Source organism: Rhyacophila brunnea, unplaced genomic scaffold (genome assembly GCF_057557595.1).
Source record: "Rhyacophila brunnea isolate RB1 unplaced genomic scaffold, BYU_Rbru_1.0 scaffold_23, whole genome shotgun sequence".
In the NCBI taxonomy this organism is placed as follows: Eukaryota; Metazoa; Arthropoda; class Insecta; order Trichoptera; family Rhyacophilidae; genus Rhyacophila; species Rhyacophila brunnea.
The window spans coordinates 9,095,286-9,113,558 of record NW_028232893.1 but is presented as its reverse complement, the minus strand read 5'-3'; the positions used below and the strand labels follow the sequence as shown (position 1 = coordinate 9,113,558).

Below are 18,273 nucleotides of genomic sequence, written 5' to 3'. Positions count from 1 at the left end.
TAATAAAATGATTTACACGTGAAAAAACTTGTGATAACACAAATATTTTTTTTACTTTAATATCATAATTATTATCATGGTTGAATTTGTATTCCTGTGTTTTTAGAGATCCAATCTAGGAAGCTAGTTACTCTTCCAAATCCTGATGGATACGGTGAATCACATCCGAGGGAACTGACAAAACTAACAACACCTATGAGAGTGGCTGGTTCGTTGTCAGTGACAATCATTGGACCTCCGCTGTCACCCTGTAGAAAAAAAGGGAATGTTATTTTCCATCATTTAGATAACATAATAGCGTTTGAATTGTGATAATGGTTAGCCAGTTTATTGAGGCCTGGTATGCTACATAATCTTTCTTATTAAACCTGGGCATTAAAGGAATATACCGTTAGAAGATTGGAAGCTTTCAAGATATGGCTTTATGACCTTATGATGAGAATTGAATGAGAAATGATGAGAATTTCCAGGGCTGATCATGTCATCAATGAGAATGTTTTAGATTAACCAATAATTCAAAATAACATAATATAACTACCGTTAAATACAGAAAAGCTTAGTGCTTCGACGAAGAATTCATAAGATTCAAGAAAAGTAGGAAGTTAATTTCATCGTAATTAGGTAGGACACAGATGGCTGAATTAATTAGTAAAGCACATTGGCACAAATCTAATGAGTGCGGTTTTGTGTCCCGCCTGACGTCATATTTTTTTCTAATTAGGTGTTTTTGTATAACATATGATATAGATTTCTTTATAGAAAATTAGTTTTACAAAGTGAGATAGTACCTAAATAATTGGTTTAATAACAATTCAATTTAGGGCAATCATTGAAGTCAATTCTATTAACGGCCCACATGCCCAACGTAGGTCAAAATGGAGAGTTTTATAAATGCGTTTAAAAATTAATAAATCTAAAAAATCTTAACACCACTGCACATGGATGTACTTAAATATGACATTATTCCAAAACATTAGATCGAGAGGCTTAAAAGAATACTATTTTATGTAATAAAAATACTTTATGCAGTCATCAAATGTTTAAAATAAATATAAAGGATAAGAAGGCATCAAAATTATATAAATTGATTATCTACAAAGTTTAAGGAATGTTCAGGCTAATGCCTTGAAAATACCATAAATATCTCCATTTTCACCTTTGTTGGACATGTGGGCCCTTAACTCATTTAGTGCTAACACCTCGACTGGCGCGTTTGGAGTACTTGGCCATCAGATATAATTAACGTGTTATTTAAATGTGGCAATCAAAGTTCAGTAGTGATTGTGTTTTAATTAGCAACAAGAATATAAAATTAATTTGTTTATCTGGTTGTTTACCATCAGTAGAAAGTGTTAGACTGGAAAAAAACTGGTTTGGTATGCCCCGTTACAAAGAAACTATCATAATATAGGAAAAGGACAGATCATTATAAAATTATTCTTCTAAATTATTATAATATCATACTCACGAAACAAACGCCTTCCGACATATCATTGAGACCAACAGCACAAAGGTTAGCCTCAGCCACAAAAGCTGGCTCGTAATAGTCTAAACACTCCTTGTTCGATATAACCCTCAATTTGATGAAGTTTAATGTATCAGACACAGAGCCGGCTAGAAAATAAAATAGGAGAAACATTTACAATACAGACAATAGAGATGTTTACAATAGAGTAGAACCATCAGTTGGTCTCTACAGAGTGGAAGTTATATTATCAGATTTTAGTTTTTTTACGAGAAATTGATATTAGCCACTTGCTGAATCTATTAGGTCTATACTTTGGGTCCAAACAAACAATGAAAAATTACATGTGAATTTGCAAGAACCGAGATTCGAACTCGGGACCTACGACATTACAAGCCCGATGCCTAACTGCTTGGCCATCGTGGGGCCGACCTCGTTTATGCGTGTAGTTTCTCCAATCCTGTTTCATTTTAGTAAATTTGATTCCCTATTTTATGTTTTTATTGCCAGTAATTTACCTATCTAAGAGAATATTAAATTTATTTGAACACATTAAACACAATGCATGGCAATCATTTAAATGAATTTCTATTAATAAACATGTCTGCAGTGCCCAAGAGCAAGATTACACGACCCGATTGTATAAGTTTTTTTGTTATTTTGTATCAATTTTTGATTTTGTTTGCATCTGTTCAAATAATGTCTCAGCAAAGAACAACATTGTCAGTTCAAGAGAAAGGGTGAAAGAGTATGTTCACATAATATGTTCCAAACGAATTTGTATGATTCCATCAAAACCCTAAAATTGGAGTTTCACTGTATTTAGATTTTTGTAAAAGTCATGATTTTAAAATAAGTTATCTTGTATTCACGACTAAATAATACACAATAAGTTTGAATATAACTACATAAGAAACAGTCTCAGATATGATCTATTAGCAAAATCGTTGAAAATATCTTGAATCAAATGTGGTTAAAGACCACAACTATCGTAGTCCGATGAGAGTTTATGTGTCGATGATTTTTTCAAGGATTTTTCTAATATGTATGTTTATAACTCTGTTCGAAAGGTTACAATGTTTTATTATATTGTGTTAATAATAGTGGACAGATGACGTAAGTAATTGTGGTGAGCTTACTGTTAGTGACAGCTCCCCAGCCGCTAACTGTAGCATTGACTTCTGCAAAAGTGTCCGATGCTTGGCTCCTGGTAGGAAGACGGATGGGCTTCACAGATTCTGTAATGTATAAATAGGTATCAAAGACAATGAAAAAAACCTTCTTTATGTATACGGAGCATAAAGTCAATATAATATTGATACCGGATGAAGGTCTCCCACAGGAGACCACCTCAAAGGGCGGACCGAACCATCATCTTTCCCAAACCACCACAGCCTACGTCCACTCTTCGCGGTTCTCGCAACCCTCGGCCGAGCGGAGCCCGCCTCCTCAAAAATCCGAAATTCGAATTTGTCCACGCTCCCGCTAAAACACAGACGCCGTCTGCCGAAAACGGCCGCTCGCGCCGCCACTAGAATCCGTCGGTAAAACAGAGAGCGCGAGGACACCGGCAATCTGACAATTGGATGGGCGCGAAAAGCTCGCTCTCTTGCCCCTGACGCCGAATGAACAGCATCGACCGAAAAATCTCTCTCTCGCATTGAACACCGGACAGCTAGCATCGCTTCTGCTCGCCTCGGACGCGAAGCCAAGCCAGCATCTCCAATTCTCTAGCCAAAAAGACTGCATTGCCAAGCCGCAAGCACTGACTCTTGCCTCGGATGCCAAGCATCGGCAGCCCAGCCACGACACCACATTTGCCGGCCGTCAAATCGCCAATTACCAATCGACTGCCAATGACAATACCCTGTATAAACAAATAATAAGCACCAGCCTCAACAGCATACATGTGCGTTTCTCTCATTCCACCCCGCTTCTGGCCTGCTAGTGATACGGCCTTCACCATTCTCCTCGACGGAGAAAGGCCGGTATCAATATGAAAGTGAAATTGAAATATACGGCTTAATTAACTGCGAGCAATTTTGCATTACTGAATCATTTGTAGCAAACTGCTGTTATCAAAAACTACATGCATTTTAACAAATTTTCAATATATTCTAACTATTGATATACAGAATACACTATTCCATAGAATATCTGAACACTGAAGTGGGCACTTACAGTATTTGACAAACATTTGTAAGAATCGCCTTTTAGTCAGTCGAGCTCATTTGTGTTGAAAAGATGTTGAAAACCTCCTAGTATAGAGATGGAGCTGAATGTATGACATTGAAGCAAAAAAGGACCGCTAGTCCAGATATGAAATTAGCTACAAGTGACTTTGCATAGCAGGTTAATAAGAAGAGAACTTCACACTACTCCTATAACATTTTGTCGCTGCAGGATTGGTTTGTATAATAGACCAAATGTCAAATGTTCAGGAGACGAAAAACAAATTTCATTATGCTATATTCAAATACATGGAGGTATTTAAATTGTTGTTTCTACAGCATATGAATGCTGTATTCATTAAAAAGCATTTTAAGAAAAGGATGGTTCTGGTCCATTTAGATACAAAAAATAATCATTCTCCATTAATAGGTCGATTTCGATAAAATCCGATATATTTTCAAATCAATCCTATAGCGATGATTTATTGGTTAATTTACAGGGTGTATAAAAAGATAATACATCACAATGAGTAGATAAGCAATCACTAATACTACAATTCTGCATTTTTATTTAGTTGAAAACTCTTAAATTCTTAAATTGTCTTAAGTCTTAAATTGATCGACATACCTGAAAGGCTGACATCTTTTTCGAGGTCAATGAGTCCAACATCGTTGTTGAGATTGTAAGAATTATAATCTGGATGAGGGAAGAATTTACTTGTTGTCACTATGATTACTTCCGGTGAGTCAAAATCGTGCAGTAACCCGAGGCGTACATGGATCAACTCTTTCCTATACACATAAAAATATTCACTGCAATAATATCTATGAAATAGGTCATAACATCATGGAGTAATTACCAAAGGTATTGTGAAAATTAAACACTGCTAAACCAAACCATAATATATAAAAAATATTCTTCTATCTATAAAATATCCAAAATTATATACATATTAATATGATTTAAGGGCGGACGTGCTCAGCGTGGGTCAAAATGGAGCTTTTATTCTATTTTAAAAGCATGATCCTGGACATTCCTTAAACGTTGTAGATAATCTATTTATATAATTTTGAAGCCTTATTATCCCTCATATTTATTTTAAACATTTGATGACTGCATAAAGTATTTTTATTACATAAAATAGTATTCTTTTAAACCTCTCGCTCTAATGTTTAAGAATATAGTAATATTTCAGTACATGCATGTGCAGTGGTGTTAAGATTTTTTACAATTATTAATTTTTTTAAACGCATTTATAAAACCATTAGTATAATTCATGTCGACATTATTATTGTGAAATATTTACGATAAAACATTATATTGATAATCTCTGTGATCCCAAATTTGACAAGAATTAGGCATTTTATTATTCAAAAAATGGGCAAGATTAACACATTTGAAGATAATTCTAAAGGTACTAATTATAAGCTATGTCTTTGACCATTCAAGTGTGATAAACATCTTACGAATAATGATTGCTTTATAATAATTATTGACCTAAGAATAAGGTAGTGTTTTTTTGAAATACGCCATTTCTTTTGTCATTCCCCAGTGGTTAAGCTACAGCATACGGCCGTAGCCATAAATTGACAAACTATAATTGAAGTAGGGAGTAAAATGATGTTAACGCGCGTGTTTGAACATGTACCTAACCGTTTTTTTTTTTAAACGGTTTTTTTAAACCTACGCTGAGCATGTCCCCCCTTAATGGCATAATTTGAGATATTATTTTGTAGATAGAAGAATTTATTTTATCTAATATATATTATGATTTGGTTTCCTCTTCTTCTTTTGACCATGTCTGATCCTAATAGGATCATATGGGCCTCTACAGAGTGGAGGTTTGTTTTAATGAGAAATGGATGTTAGCCAATTTTCTAACTCAAACACAAATTGAAAAATAAAATGTATTTGCAGACCCAGGATTCGAAACTGGGACCCATGACATTATAGGCCGACGCTGAAGGCACTCGGCGATCGATGATTTGGTTTAGGCAAGTTTTAATTGAATGTTAAAAACTAACCAACACCATCTGCAATTTGTATTCTTAGTTCAATTAAAATAAATAAGTATGCCTGATAAAGTACATATTATTATCTATGGATAAAGTTTAGTGTGCATTATTTATGTCGGATCTTCACAGCCTTCCTCCACTGTTCGTCACTGCTATATGATATTTACTGTGATTGTTTAATAGATGAACCAATTTATAACATAGTAATAATTACACTTTTTTGATAAAGAAATAATGAAAGTGAAGGCAATCATACCCATTCACGCAATGTGCAGCTGTGAGGACCCATCTTTGACTGATGAGAATCCCGCCGCATCTCTGACGGAATCCGCCCATTGACTCTATCTCCAGGTTTACCTGATGAGGGAATTGAGCCTTGTTCGCAACACTTCCACCAATGATACGGTTAACTAGAAATATATATTGTGAAATATTAATATTCAGCTGTATTAAGTATGACTTGTATGTACGAGTATTAATTATTGTGTCGGAAAGAAAACCTCTTGACATAATAATATATTAAACCATCATAAAATGAACGTTTTATGGCAAATACAGAACGTAAAATATTGCAAAATTTCTCTAAAATTACTTACTGGTCAATAACAAACTTCAATAAAAAATTTACCAACTACATTTTTTGCATAATTAAATTGTGTTGAAATTGAAAATATAATGCAAGTATTGATAAAATAACATTTTGAAAAAATGCTGAAACCACAGATTTCTGATGTAGAATGGTGTCATATTCTTGTGGCAGTCATTTAGTGTTAGTATTGTTACTTTCAAATGACACTAACACCATTGCAAAGTGTTTCATCGTGCCCGTAATGCCAGAAGAATATGTTCTTCCTCTACCTATGACTTTATTCTCTGTTTTAACATAACAACGTTTACAATAATGCTCTTGTATGAAATCAATGTATTCATTAAAGAATTTATATAAATGATTATATTTACAATTATTTCCTCTGTAAACATCTTCTAAAAACCTCACTCCGCCTCGTCGAGCAGGTACAGCCTGAAATTATAATAGTTAAAGTATCGGTAAATCAAAATACAATCAGGTTGTATTAGTAAAATTTGTCGGTATGGATAGATTTGTTTAATAGAGTTGGGTAGAAGCAAGGACGTAGAGGAAAACCTATTTAAAAAACATAGGAGTAATAAATAATTATTAGGCTAATAATTAAATTATCTGTAAATGTTTTGTGCTGCGGATTCATTTGTAGTAAATTTTACCCTGTAATAGACAGCATCTTTTGAAAACTGTCATGTTTGGAAAATTGTACGTATGCAGTTTGCCATAATTTTATATAACTAATACTAAAATAATATGTTATGAAAGCCAGTGGAATACAAGGTAAAGACAGACGAAAATAGATAGTTAAGTAAATTAGAAATACAATCTTATCATAAATAACAATGGCGATGGGTGGAGGTAGACTTTTAAGTTTCGACATAAATAGTCCTCTCCCCAGGCTCTAAAGATAAATAATTACAAGATAAAAAGAACTTTTTATATACAACGTTTTTAAGTTTCCTGTTCAGTTGTTATCCTCAATGTGTTCAAACTTGTACTTGATATGAAGTAAATAAAAAACAAACAAACAAACAAATGAGTAGCTTAGTATCAAAGTGGGACATAAGCCATTTACAAAATTTTACAGGAGACTCACAAACGATTTCAAATAACATACCAACTTTAAACTCAAAAATCTCTATGAAAACTACCGTTTTTGATACTTTTGGTGGATTTTTTGAAAAGAGCATCACTTGCATTACCATAATCAATTAAAATATGAATTTAGTGGGAGGTGTCATTTGTCCCACTCAAATATAGAATACTTAAATGTCATTTTGATTTCCATAGTAACGTACGTATATATTAATAATTTAGTTGATAGGACCACCCACTTTAGATTGGATTATGGATTTCTTCCGAAATAACTTTTCATACAAAACAGAATTAACTGAAAATGAATTCAATTCTACTTAAAGATGGCTAAAAGTATTAAAAGAATGTATTGGCATTGTGTTCTGATATATTCTAAAAGTTTCAAATGTCTAGCTAGTCGGGAAGTTAGTTAAAAATTGATTGCAAGATTTGTACTGGATAAACAACCACCGGACAAATAAGAATACGAGCTAATAAAAATGTTGTAATAAAATACTATCAATTATAATAGAGTGGATTCATAAGACATCCTCTTTGTTTAGAAGTGACAGGTTTTATTTCCAACTTGGCCGATAAATATTAAAATTTTCAAGTATTTTTAAGTACAGTTAATTATATTTTTTTCGTAGGTATACAATTAGATTCAAGGCATTTGTGATTTAAAATAATGATATTTCTTTACCTGCGAGAGTGCAAAGCTTCCCAATAAACAAAATAAGATGATCTTCATGTTGATTTTGTTATAATTAAAATAATAACTGTTCCTCGTTTATATACAAAAAAATATTAAAGATTAATAACATGCTATCTGTAAAATTAGGTCAATGCATCCTTTAAATTTTAATCTTTTTATAATTATTGTAATGTCAAATTTTACCAAAAGATATAATATTGTAGGGGTCAGTTTTGGATTATTAACGTGTCTTGTTTCTTATCAATTATTATTGAGATGCTGATGATTAAATGAATACAAGTCAACTGGCGATCGAAGTGAAAAAATTGACTTTAACATAAAATATGTGATTGTAAATTATATATAATGTTTTTCTATAATCTGTAAATGAGGTATTGTTTTTAAATGACCGTTTATTATTATTTTCATAACCAACTGTAGCGGCCGACGGCCTCGAGCCTTGTCATCGTTGTTTCAACAACGTAAGAATCAGTAAGTCATTTAACTATCGCAAATCGTCGCATCTACAATCAGCATATTATTCTACAGATGGGGTTTGACTACCTTGGGCTTGGTCATCAAAACGCCTCGAAGTTGCAAAATGCAGTGGGCAGCAGATTTCCCAATTGCCAATTACATCAACAATGACTCTTTATAAACTGTGCCATCACTCTTGACAGGAACATAAAAAAATCACATGAGCTCACACAGATACTAACTGGCCACGGAGCGGTGCGAGCCTATCTAAAAAGATTTAAATTGAGAGACGATGACTGTTGTTCATGTGACGGCTACACATCGCAAACGGTGTGGCATGTCATCAACGACTGCCCTATACTAGAAAGGGAGCGATGGACTCTCAGGACTCTGTGTAGACAGCATAACCATGAAATTGACCTCCAAAAGGTTCACGAATAACTACGAATAGCAACAGAACAACACAAGAGCACTACATAAAATGTTTAATTCTGGCCGTAAAGAAAATTAAAGATATAAATGGAGGAACATAATTAGCCACATATCAATGCAACTAACCCTCCCAACCACCTTGTACGAAAAAGCAAGAGCATGGTTATTGATACAATAACTGTCGCAACTTATCGAATATTCATGTACATAAATAGCGTCATAGTTGAAGGGGCTTTAGTTCAATATCTTTAGCTCAATCAGTACCGTAATCTCAGTATCAGATCGCACAGCAACCTTTCCAAAGAGCCTCAGACCAGCGCACTCTCTCGTCACATTTCCCTCTGAAGCATTCTTTCACCGTGCCTGGGACTCAAGCATCACTTACACTGAGCCTCGGACTGCTAACGTAACTCCTGTATCATTTACTTTTGTGCCAACTGTATACCATTTACTCAGCAATAAATTCTCGCTCCTCCATTCATCTGAGCAATCTCCAATCCGACTTTCACCTCTACACCTGTCACCCCTAAAGCGGTCTTGTTCCTCTACAACGAGACTACCAAACAATTATTAAAATTTCATTATGTTTATCAAAAGGATAACAAGTCAAGTTGAAAGATTCAAATTATACGCAATTGCTATGAAAATAATATTGATATTTTATTCACCATGGCTAAGCATATTATGCTGACAAGTAGTTGACGCAGTCCACACACGGTGATAAAAATAACACGTAAAAATGTGCACACATTAATCAGTACTGGTTGTACGACGAGCTGCCCTGCGCTGGGCGAACGGCTTTCACATCGGCTTATAATATCATGGGTCCCAAGCTCAAATCTTGGTTTGGCAAATACACAAATTGCTTTTCAATCTGTGTCAAAGTCAGAGTATAGTAACTTAACCTAACCTAACCCAATGGGTAGAACAGGTGGCTAACATCTATTTCTCATAAAAACAAAAATCTGTTAATACAAACCTCTACTCTGTGGAAGCTGTTATGATCTTATTAGGATCGGACGTGGTTACACATACATAAAGATGTTCTTTCTATAGAGATATAGCCTAAATATCTGAAATGTAAGCATTATTGATTAAATTAGCTACAAGTAACGTTGCATTGTATAAAATAAACAAATAAAACATAACGGTAATGGAAAAAAAAAACAATTCGGTATATTCTTTATGAACTTTGTATTTTATCTTGGACAGCCAAAAGGAATTAAGTGATTTAAAAATTGTAATTGCAATTAAATAATTAAATTAACACTACACACTCCAAAATGATATTATTCTATCATAAAAGAAAAAAACTCCAATACTAAGAAAGACGTTGTAAAGAAACGAAGTTGTTTTCATTAGCATGACAATTTTTCACTCTTCTTGCTCTCCAGAATAGTAGTGATTTGTCACTAATGCCCTTTTGGCTAGGAACATTCTATATGATCCAGATAAGGGACGGATATGGTCGAAGAAGATGAATATTTTGCAATTATGTCACTAAGTGACTTGTTCTGATTTAGCCCTCAGCACCTGAATAATTATTCATAATTTACCCTTCAAAATGTCTAATAAAAAAGTAGCTAAGTTCATTTTATAATTTATTTGAGAGTGTCAGTGAACCTACGCCAATGTTATCAGACGTTAATGTAAATAACACATGTAAATTTGGTATCTTTACATAAGACAGGATAATTTGAAGATGTTATCAACAATCAATAATATAATCTAGATATAAATCCAATTGATCTTGAATGACAATGATTTTGGAATTCATTGAACTTTTTTTTAAATGTCAGTGCATTCCTGAACCGACTCACAGAGTGCAAATTACCAGAGGCACCAAAATTTTTCACAATGGTTGTGGTCAGTTGTAGGTCGAATTGAGTTAATTTATAATTCGAATAAAACTATTATCTGTAAATTGAAAGAAACTATCTCTCTTGGGTACCCATTGATATGACATGAAATGGAGGTTACATGTAAAATGTCCATAAAACATTTCATCGTGACACAGTTCACCGTGAGCTTTCTTATCAGAAATAGATGTCCGTTATGCTATACGGTCTCCGATTTTATTAGATTCGCACGGCTTAAGCGTTGGACTATCACGCCGTGGGTCTCAGGTTTTAATCCTCTGTCTGGCAAGTATACATATTGTGTCAATTTGTGTGCGAGTCAGGGTATGGACCTAATAGGTTGAGCAAGTGGCTGACATCCATTTCTCGTAAAAAACAAAATCTGTTAATACAAACCTCTACTCTGTGGAGGCCCATATGATGATTCTATTAAAATCGGACATGGTCGGAAAAAATATGAACATTAATTGAATTTTTATAGCTGATTTGAAAATTCATGAATTCAAAAATTAAAACCTAACCTAACCTAACAAATAATCAAGTATATCGACTATTTTCAAAAATTTCTTTGCTGCTGGCTTCCTGTAAAGTGTAAATCGACCATAACCGTGTTTTATTTACACATGAATTTTATGTCAGTAGGTATCAGGGAACTCAGAAATAATGGGAACTGAAATACCCAACCGGTAAGGCTACGCAAGCAACCGATCTCGAGTAAGGTAAACCTAAACTGCGTGTTCAGAAAACGTCACTCTAAACTTGTGCGTCGGCCTGACAACAGCTCTCAGTGCTGTCGGTTTTATGTTCATTTAAAATTGAAAATAGCAATATGTTCAGTAAAAGGTTGTAGTAGCGATACAAATATGAAAAATAAAACAAATAGCACAACTACATTTCACAAGAAAGCATATTTTAATTTTGAATATATATGTCAATATCTTAACATGTATTAAAATTTATTTTACGCATGGTATTTGACGTACGCACAAACAATATTACTTGTATTTGGAAAGTGGGACGCACACCATTGTATGCATATAATACGTGTGTTTTGTTTGAATAACAGGGCCGCATTTCAGACAGGGAATATTAGATAATATTCATTATAATCAATTATAAATGTTTTCGTTTATCATAATGATTTATACAGTTGAATATGCAATATACATATGTAAATGTGCATTTATTTACTGTCAATATTCATTTTAATCATAAAATGAAGAGATAAACACACTATTTACATATTACAAAGTTTAACGATTTCAAATATTTTGTGAATAATTAATGTTATTATACTATTGACTTTTGGCATAACAGATTTCCACGGGACCAAGTACGGCGTACGACTTGGACTTGGAACTCATCATCAGGGATGGAAGGCCAGTGCCTTACGCACTGCACCACGAGAGCCGCCGATTATGAATTAAAAAAAAACAAACACATGGCTAGCTGTATTATTCCAAATTTTAAAACTACGTCGACATACCTAATCTCCATTGGCAATTTGACATAGCCATGATCTTTTTATCATTCCAAATAGGTACATTGTTTTGGATACCCATCTCGATTGAATAAATCGTGTATAATATTTTCTTATTTATGCCCGTACCGTCGTTTTTCATATTTGTATACGAAAAATGAATAGCGTGTAAATAGATCTAGAGCTTTCAACCCTGTTTTCACTGAAACCTGCTAACTGGGTAACCGCGGATATGTAAACTAACCGAAAACCGGGTAAAATTATTAGTAGGTATATGAACAACTAAAGAGACAAACAGCGAAAATAGCGTGTGAAAGCTTTTCCATAAAAGTCGCGTCGTAACAAATAATCAACAACTCAGTCTTACGCTCAAATAAAAAAATCGCCTGCCTAAATTACTTTATTACTTACTTACCCTTTAAATGGCTTACTTTTATTGTTATTGATATAGTGTTAGTCAAATTCCATAGAATAAATAATAGCGCGGCGGTCTTTAAGGATTATGCGTGGCTCAGATATCCCACGGCAAATCTGTGGAATATCGACAACTGCTTTGGGTTTTTTGCTTAATCCCCTAAATTGAGTAGGTACACGTCTTGTCTTGCCCGTAAATAATTTTGTTTGTATAAAAATATATTGTAAATAAGCAACCTAACCGCGAACCGGATAGTAAGTAATTTTTCTCAGGTTAATAATGATTGGAAGCCCTACATGGGTCCCATCATTTTTGTTTATTAGATTGATTTTTTCAACCCACACCATTAATAAAATGTGTATTTGATGGATGACAGTAAGTTAGGTATAAGACAAAAATGTATACTTTCTGTTAATATATTTTTATAAATGCGATTAATGTTATACCTATTTAGAATTACCTGTTGTATGTAAATATTGCTGTACTTATCTTGTTATTACTTAACCTTATATATTATGTGACGTATAAGTTGAATGGGATTTTTATAATTATATTTAATATTTTTCATAATTATTCTGTACAATGTGTTATTTATGTTCATTCATTTCATATAAATATACTTTCTACAAAATCCAATTAATATCCTTTTTTCAATTTCTAGAAAGTATATTCCTAACTAATTGTGTGTGAAATTAATAAGTATGTCTGTTAATTTAAAAAATGCGTTAAAACAATAATAATAGTAATATGTAAGTATTTAAAATATGTTTCGTATTAAATCTTTCTAATGAAAAGTAGTCATCATTAATGCGGCTCTGTGCGTCCTGCGAAGGTCATTTTTTGTGCGTCCACACATTTACTCACACTTCTAAAATCCTGCTTCACTTTGAACCGTTTGCAGGATAGCAGATTAGAGTTCTATTTATTTTCTTTTCTGTGGTAGGTACTATACGACCCAAAGAGATGGACGGTCTTTAATATATTGCCATATTTTTCCCATACAATATTTCGCGGTGAAGTGTGATATGGTGAACTGCATACGTCCAAGTTTCTGGACACGTGGAATGGGACGTCAGTTTAATATCATGATGTGGTGTTGGGTGAATTCAGTAATCATACAAAATCTGACAGACAACTACATAACAGTATCTACAATTATTACAACATTTTTTTTTTTGACCATGTCCGATCCTAGTAAGAACATAATATGTTCCTCCACAGAGTGGTGGTTTGTATTTTTTTTGTTTTCACAAGAAATGGATGTTAGTCACTTGCTCAACCTATTAGGTCCATACTCTGACTCAAACACAAATTGAAAAACAATATTTGTCAGACTCAGGATTCGAACCTGGCACTGACAACGTTATAGGCCGACGCTTAAGCCGCTCGACCATTGTGGTATATGCTTACAATTATTGGAGAGCAGGAATCAATAAGTCGAGATTCCGAGTCCGAGTATTTGAGGTAACATGCCGGGTCCGATTGATGATGATTTTACTTTGCAGAGTGGTATATCCCATAACAGCTCTCTTTGAACCTGATGTACGATAGCAAGCATAATCTGCCTTCTCGAAATTGGACAGCTACATTCTAAGGAGGCAATTGGTATAGGTCTTAAAGCTGATAATATTTACCCACACCATGAAACTTATTTTATGAATTTGCGACTAAATATGTTTATTTGGCTGCCAAACACAGGCTCTGGCTCGTTTTCGGAGTGAGTCCAAAATGTAAATATCATATTAGGTATATAAATTTAATATAAATATTGAGTGTGGTTGTAAGGAGGTACGATTCTCGAGTGCAGAGTAATATAGGATAAACTTAAACATGTGTTAAAGAATATGCTATTTTCAATATTTTGGTCTGTATCATAATATGCATTAAAGTTTGTCACGTAAATGTAATGCGCATTTAATATTCATAATATTTGTAGACATTCAGGGAGCTTTGTATTTCTTATTAAGTCACAGATAAAACTGTCATCTAAGTCTTGGTCTATGCCGCAGTCGTACACAACCTATTTGAAAGGAGAGCCAATTTATCTATATTCTAATTTTTCACGGGCCGCAGTGGGTAAAAATGTTGAAAAATAATGATGTATACTACTGTCGAACAAAATCTTCTTGCCAACGTGTTAAAACTGTGAACTATTAAGCCCCTCCTACTTTTAACCGCACTTCTACTGCAACGACTTCCGGTTATCGACTAGTTGTCCACGTGTTAAAACTGTGAACTAACAAGCCCCTCCTATTTAGTTAATCGCACTTTGACTCCAGCAACTTCCGGTTATTGCCTAGATCCTCTTGTTGGACAGTAGATGAGACATACGTTTTGTTATTACAACGTTTTTATTAGCTCGTATTCTTATTTGTCTGGTGGTTGTTTATCCAGTACAAATCTTGCAATCGATTTTTAACTAACTTCCCAACTAGCTAGACATTTGAAACTTTTAGAATATATCAGAACACGATGCCAATGCATTCTTTTAATACTTTTAGCCATCTTTAAGTATAATTGAATTCATTTTCAGTTAATTCTGTTTTGTATGAAAAGTTATTTCAGAAGAAATCCGTAATCCAATCCACTATTATTGGTTGCTAAGTGGGTGGTCCTAGCAACTAAATTATTAATATATACGTGCGTTACTATGAAAATCAAAATGACATTTCAGTATTCTATATTTGTTTGTTTTTTATTTACTTCATATCAAGTACAAGTTTGAGCATATTGAGCATAATAATTGAACAGAAAATTTAAAAACGTTGTATATAAAAAGTTATTTTTATCTTGTAATTATTTTTAATGTAATAGTTACATATCAGCTACTCCAATCACTCTCCACTCTGCATTACATACATATGTATTTGTGCAATAGAACTTAGTATATAGGAAATTAGAATTTTGCCATATTCATTGAAAAATTTGGTTACTTTGAAAAAAGAAAACCGCATGAAGCCCACAGGCTGCGGTTTGTGCATCACTGGTCTATAGCAACTGGCTTTTGAATTTCTATCTTATTAATCTGATCTGTACATAGCAGTGGCGATTCTCCCTTGAGAGCGTTGGAGCGGTGCACACCCACCCACTCAATTTATGCGAAAAGACTTTTTTTAAATGAGTATTTAATTTATATTTGATTAATTAAAAGTGTTCTGATCTATTACCGTAGTCATTAATTCATATACAAAAACAAATTCTAATATGTGTTTTTAACCGGCTATTTTAAATAATAATATTATATGTTGATGTGAGCGATATTCGCCATCGCTCGACCAAAGCGCCCAGTAATCTAATTTCGATTTCTTTGCAATGAGAAAGAGCGTCGTCTGGCGCGTGGAACAGCAATACGTAAATATTTTTTCTACGTGCTCGGGAGCGACAGTTCAAGTCGCTCTCGGCCCGAACGCAGATTCATCAGTTTTAAAACAATACACACCGTATCACACGTACAATTATTGTATGACAATTTTTATTCAATATTATTATAAAAATAAATTCTTTTCACAGTACGCATTTAAATTTCTGCACATGTTGACAACATTTCTCAAATTTAGGCGAAGTACAATTTAAAAATAAACTTCAAGTTTTTTTTCAGTTTGATAACTAAATTCACAATGTTTATCAATTATGATATCTCTTCAAACTAGCTCTGTAATACGTCTGACTTTTGAGATAAAAATAAACTCAAAAATGAATTGTCTGTTATTTACAGCTTGGATAATTTTTATAATGCTGATGGCGCCTCAGCATTATAAAACATTTTAATCGAAAAAAATCTCATTGACACATTTACGGAAACGGTTTTACTATTAAATTTAATTTTTACTATTCCGATGACATCAGTGGAAAGCGAAAGATGTTTTTTTACACTCAAACGGATCAAGTGTTTTAGTAGAAACACCATCGCGCAATCAAGATTGAACGCATTATGTATGCTCAGTATCGAAAAAAGAATGATACAAGAGATTCCTGACTTCAACAAACGCGTAATTGAAAAATTTGTGTCGATGAAAAACAGAAGAATGGATTTCTCATACAAATGAACAATAAATCCCGGTCACTGCTAGATATGAGATATTTCGGTACTACTAATAATTCGATCAAAACAAAATAGTTTGTGTTAAAGTTTAAAATCCATTTTTTTTCAAGAAAAACTGTTTTTAGAGGTACAACAAATAATAAATAGTGAGTTATTTATTATTTCTTTTAAATGTACTAAATTAAAAAAACCAATAGTTTTTTTTTTGATTTTTTGGTGAAGTTTTGATGAAGGCAAATGGCTTTTTACGGCAGTCAAAAGGTGAAAAAAGTGAACTCCCAGTAAAATAACTCACCGGTCGCCACTGGTACATAGTACATATTTTACTTTTAATAAAATTAATTCGTATTGAAGCTTAACATTACGTGTAACCTTGCACTGTTCATTCAGTATAATATTATTGTAAGTCAAGAGAAATTTATTGTATGTCATGTCGTCTCAATAACATTGAGAAAGTGAATAATTTCGTTATCTGTTTTTAAAAATATAATGAGGTGTTTGAACTGGTTTGTTACTATTTATCATTTATCAATATAAATGATCTTAATAAATTTCACAGCTGATAACAACACTGTACGTGATATGTAAACTAAGGTAAGTCCAAACATGCTGATATTCATATTAGTAATTACCAGTGGTGTAATGTTCAGTAACGTAGTGCCTGTTTTTAAACATCCGAATTCCCTTACACAACTTTTTCTAGCACTTCTAGCTTTTTCAAGTATGTTTCGACGGATATGTACCAAAAATTTCATAACAGCTACCTACTATGACAACGATTATTGATTGAACACAAAATTAAAACTATATGATGCAAAAGGTCAATACATTTTCCAATAATCATTAAGGAATTGAACTGATTAACTGCTTCCCTCACATTTTTCTTCTTCTTCGGTAATGTCCGCCCCTTAGCTGGAGCATATGGACACCACACGGCGCATACACTCTATAGATAGTATTTAATGGCCTTCCAATATGCCAGAATCCGGTTGGCTTGAAGAATAGGCAAGCCGGGTTAAAGTTGTCTTCCGGCGTCCGCAGCATGTGACGGAGCCAGATCCAATGTCGCCTGTTCACTTTCAGAGTGATGGGAGGCTGCATGGTTTGCTCTCTTATCTCCTCGATACTCCTTAAGTCACAAGTTACACCCAGTATCCATTGCAAACTTCTGTTCTCCAAGCTCAGTATATGGGTACTCTGAATCTTCGCAAAGTGCCATGATTCGCTACCGTAAAGCATCATCGTCAGAATGCAAGCGTCAAATGGGTGGCATCTGATTTTAATCGAATACAGTTGTCCCAGATACTACTAAATGGCCTTTTGTTTCCAATACAACAGGTCACGGTGAACTGTGATACGGCGAACTGCATAAATACATATATTCTTTGGGACGCAATTTAAAGTATGAAAAAAGACTGACTTCACTGTTGGCAATATGGACTTATCGAAGTTTATCGCTCGCACACAGAAAGTACTTTTTGTAGGTAATTACCTAATTTTCTTATGATATTATTTGTGTTTTTATTACTAGCGTACCTACCTATTAAAGATAAATAATAATTCAT

At 33.6% G+C, this 18,273-nt stretch overlaps 1 protein-coding gene across 1 annotated transcript; it reads right to left on the bottom strand.

Annotated features, from left to right (window-relative positions):
- Nucleotides 1–3: 3 nt before the first annotated feature.
- LOC147069441 (epithelial serine protease-like) lies at nt 4–8,470 on the bottom strand. Its single transcript, XM_085950802.1, has 6 exons — nt 8,440–8,470; nt 5,909–6,062; nt 4,265–4,428; nt 2,605–2,703; nt 1,469–1,614; nt 4–248 (listed from the first exon to the last, which is right to left on the bottom strand). Exons 1-6 carry the CDS (start codon nt 8,468–8,470, stop codon nt 75–77), a joined length of 768 nt encoding a protein of 255 aa, XP_085806928.1. The 3' UTR covers nt 4–74.
- Between the last annotated feature and the right edge of the window lie 9,803 nt (nt 8,471–18,273).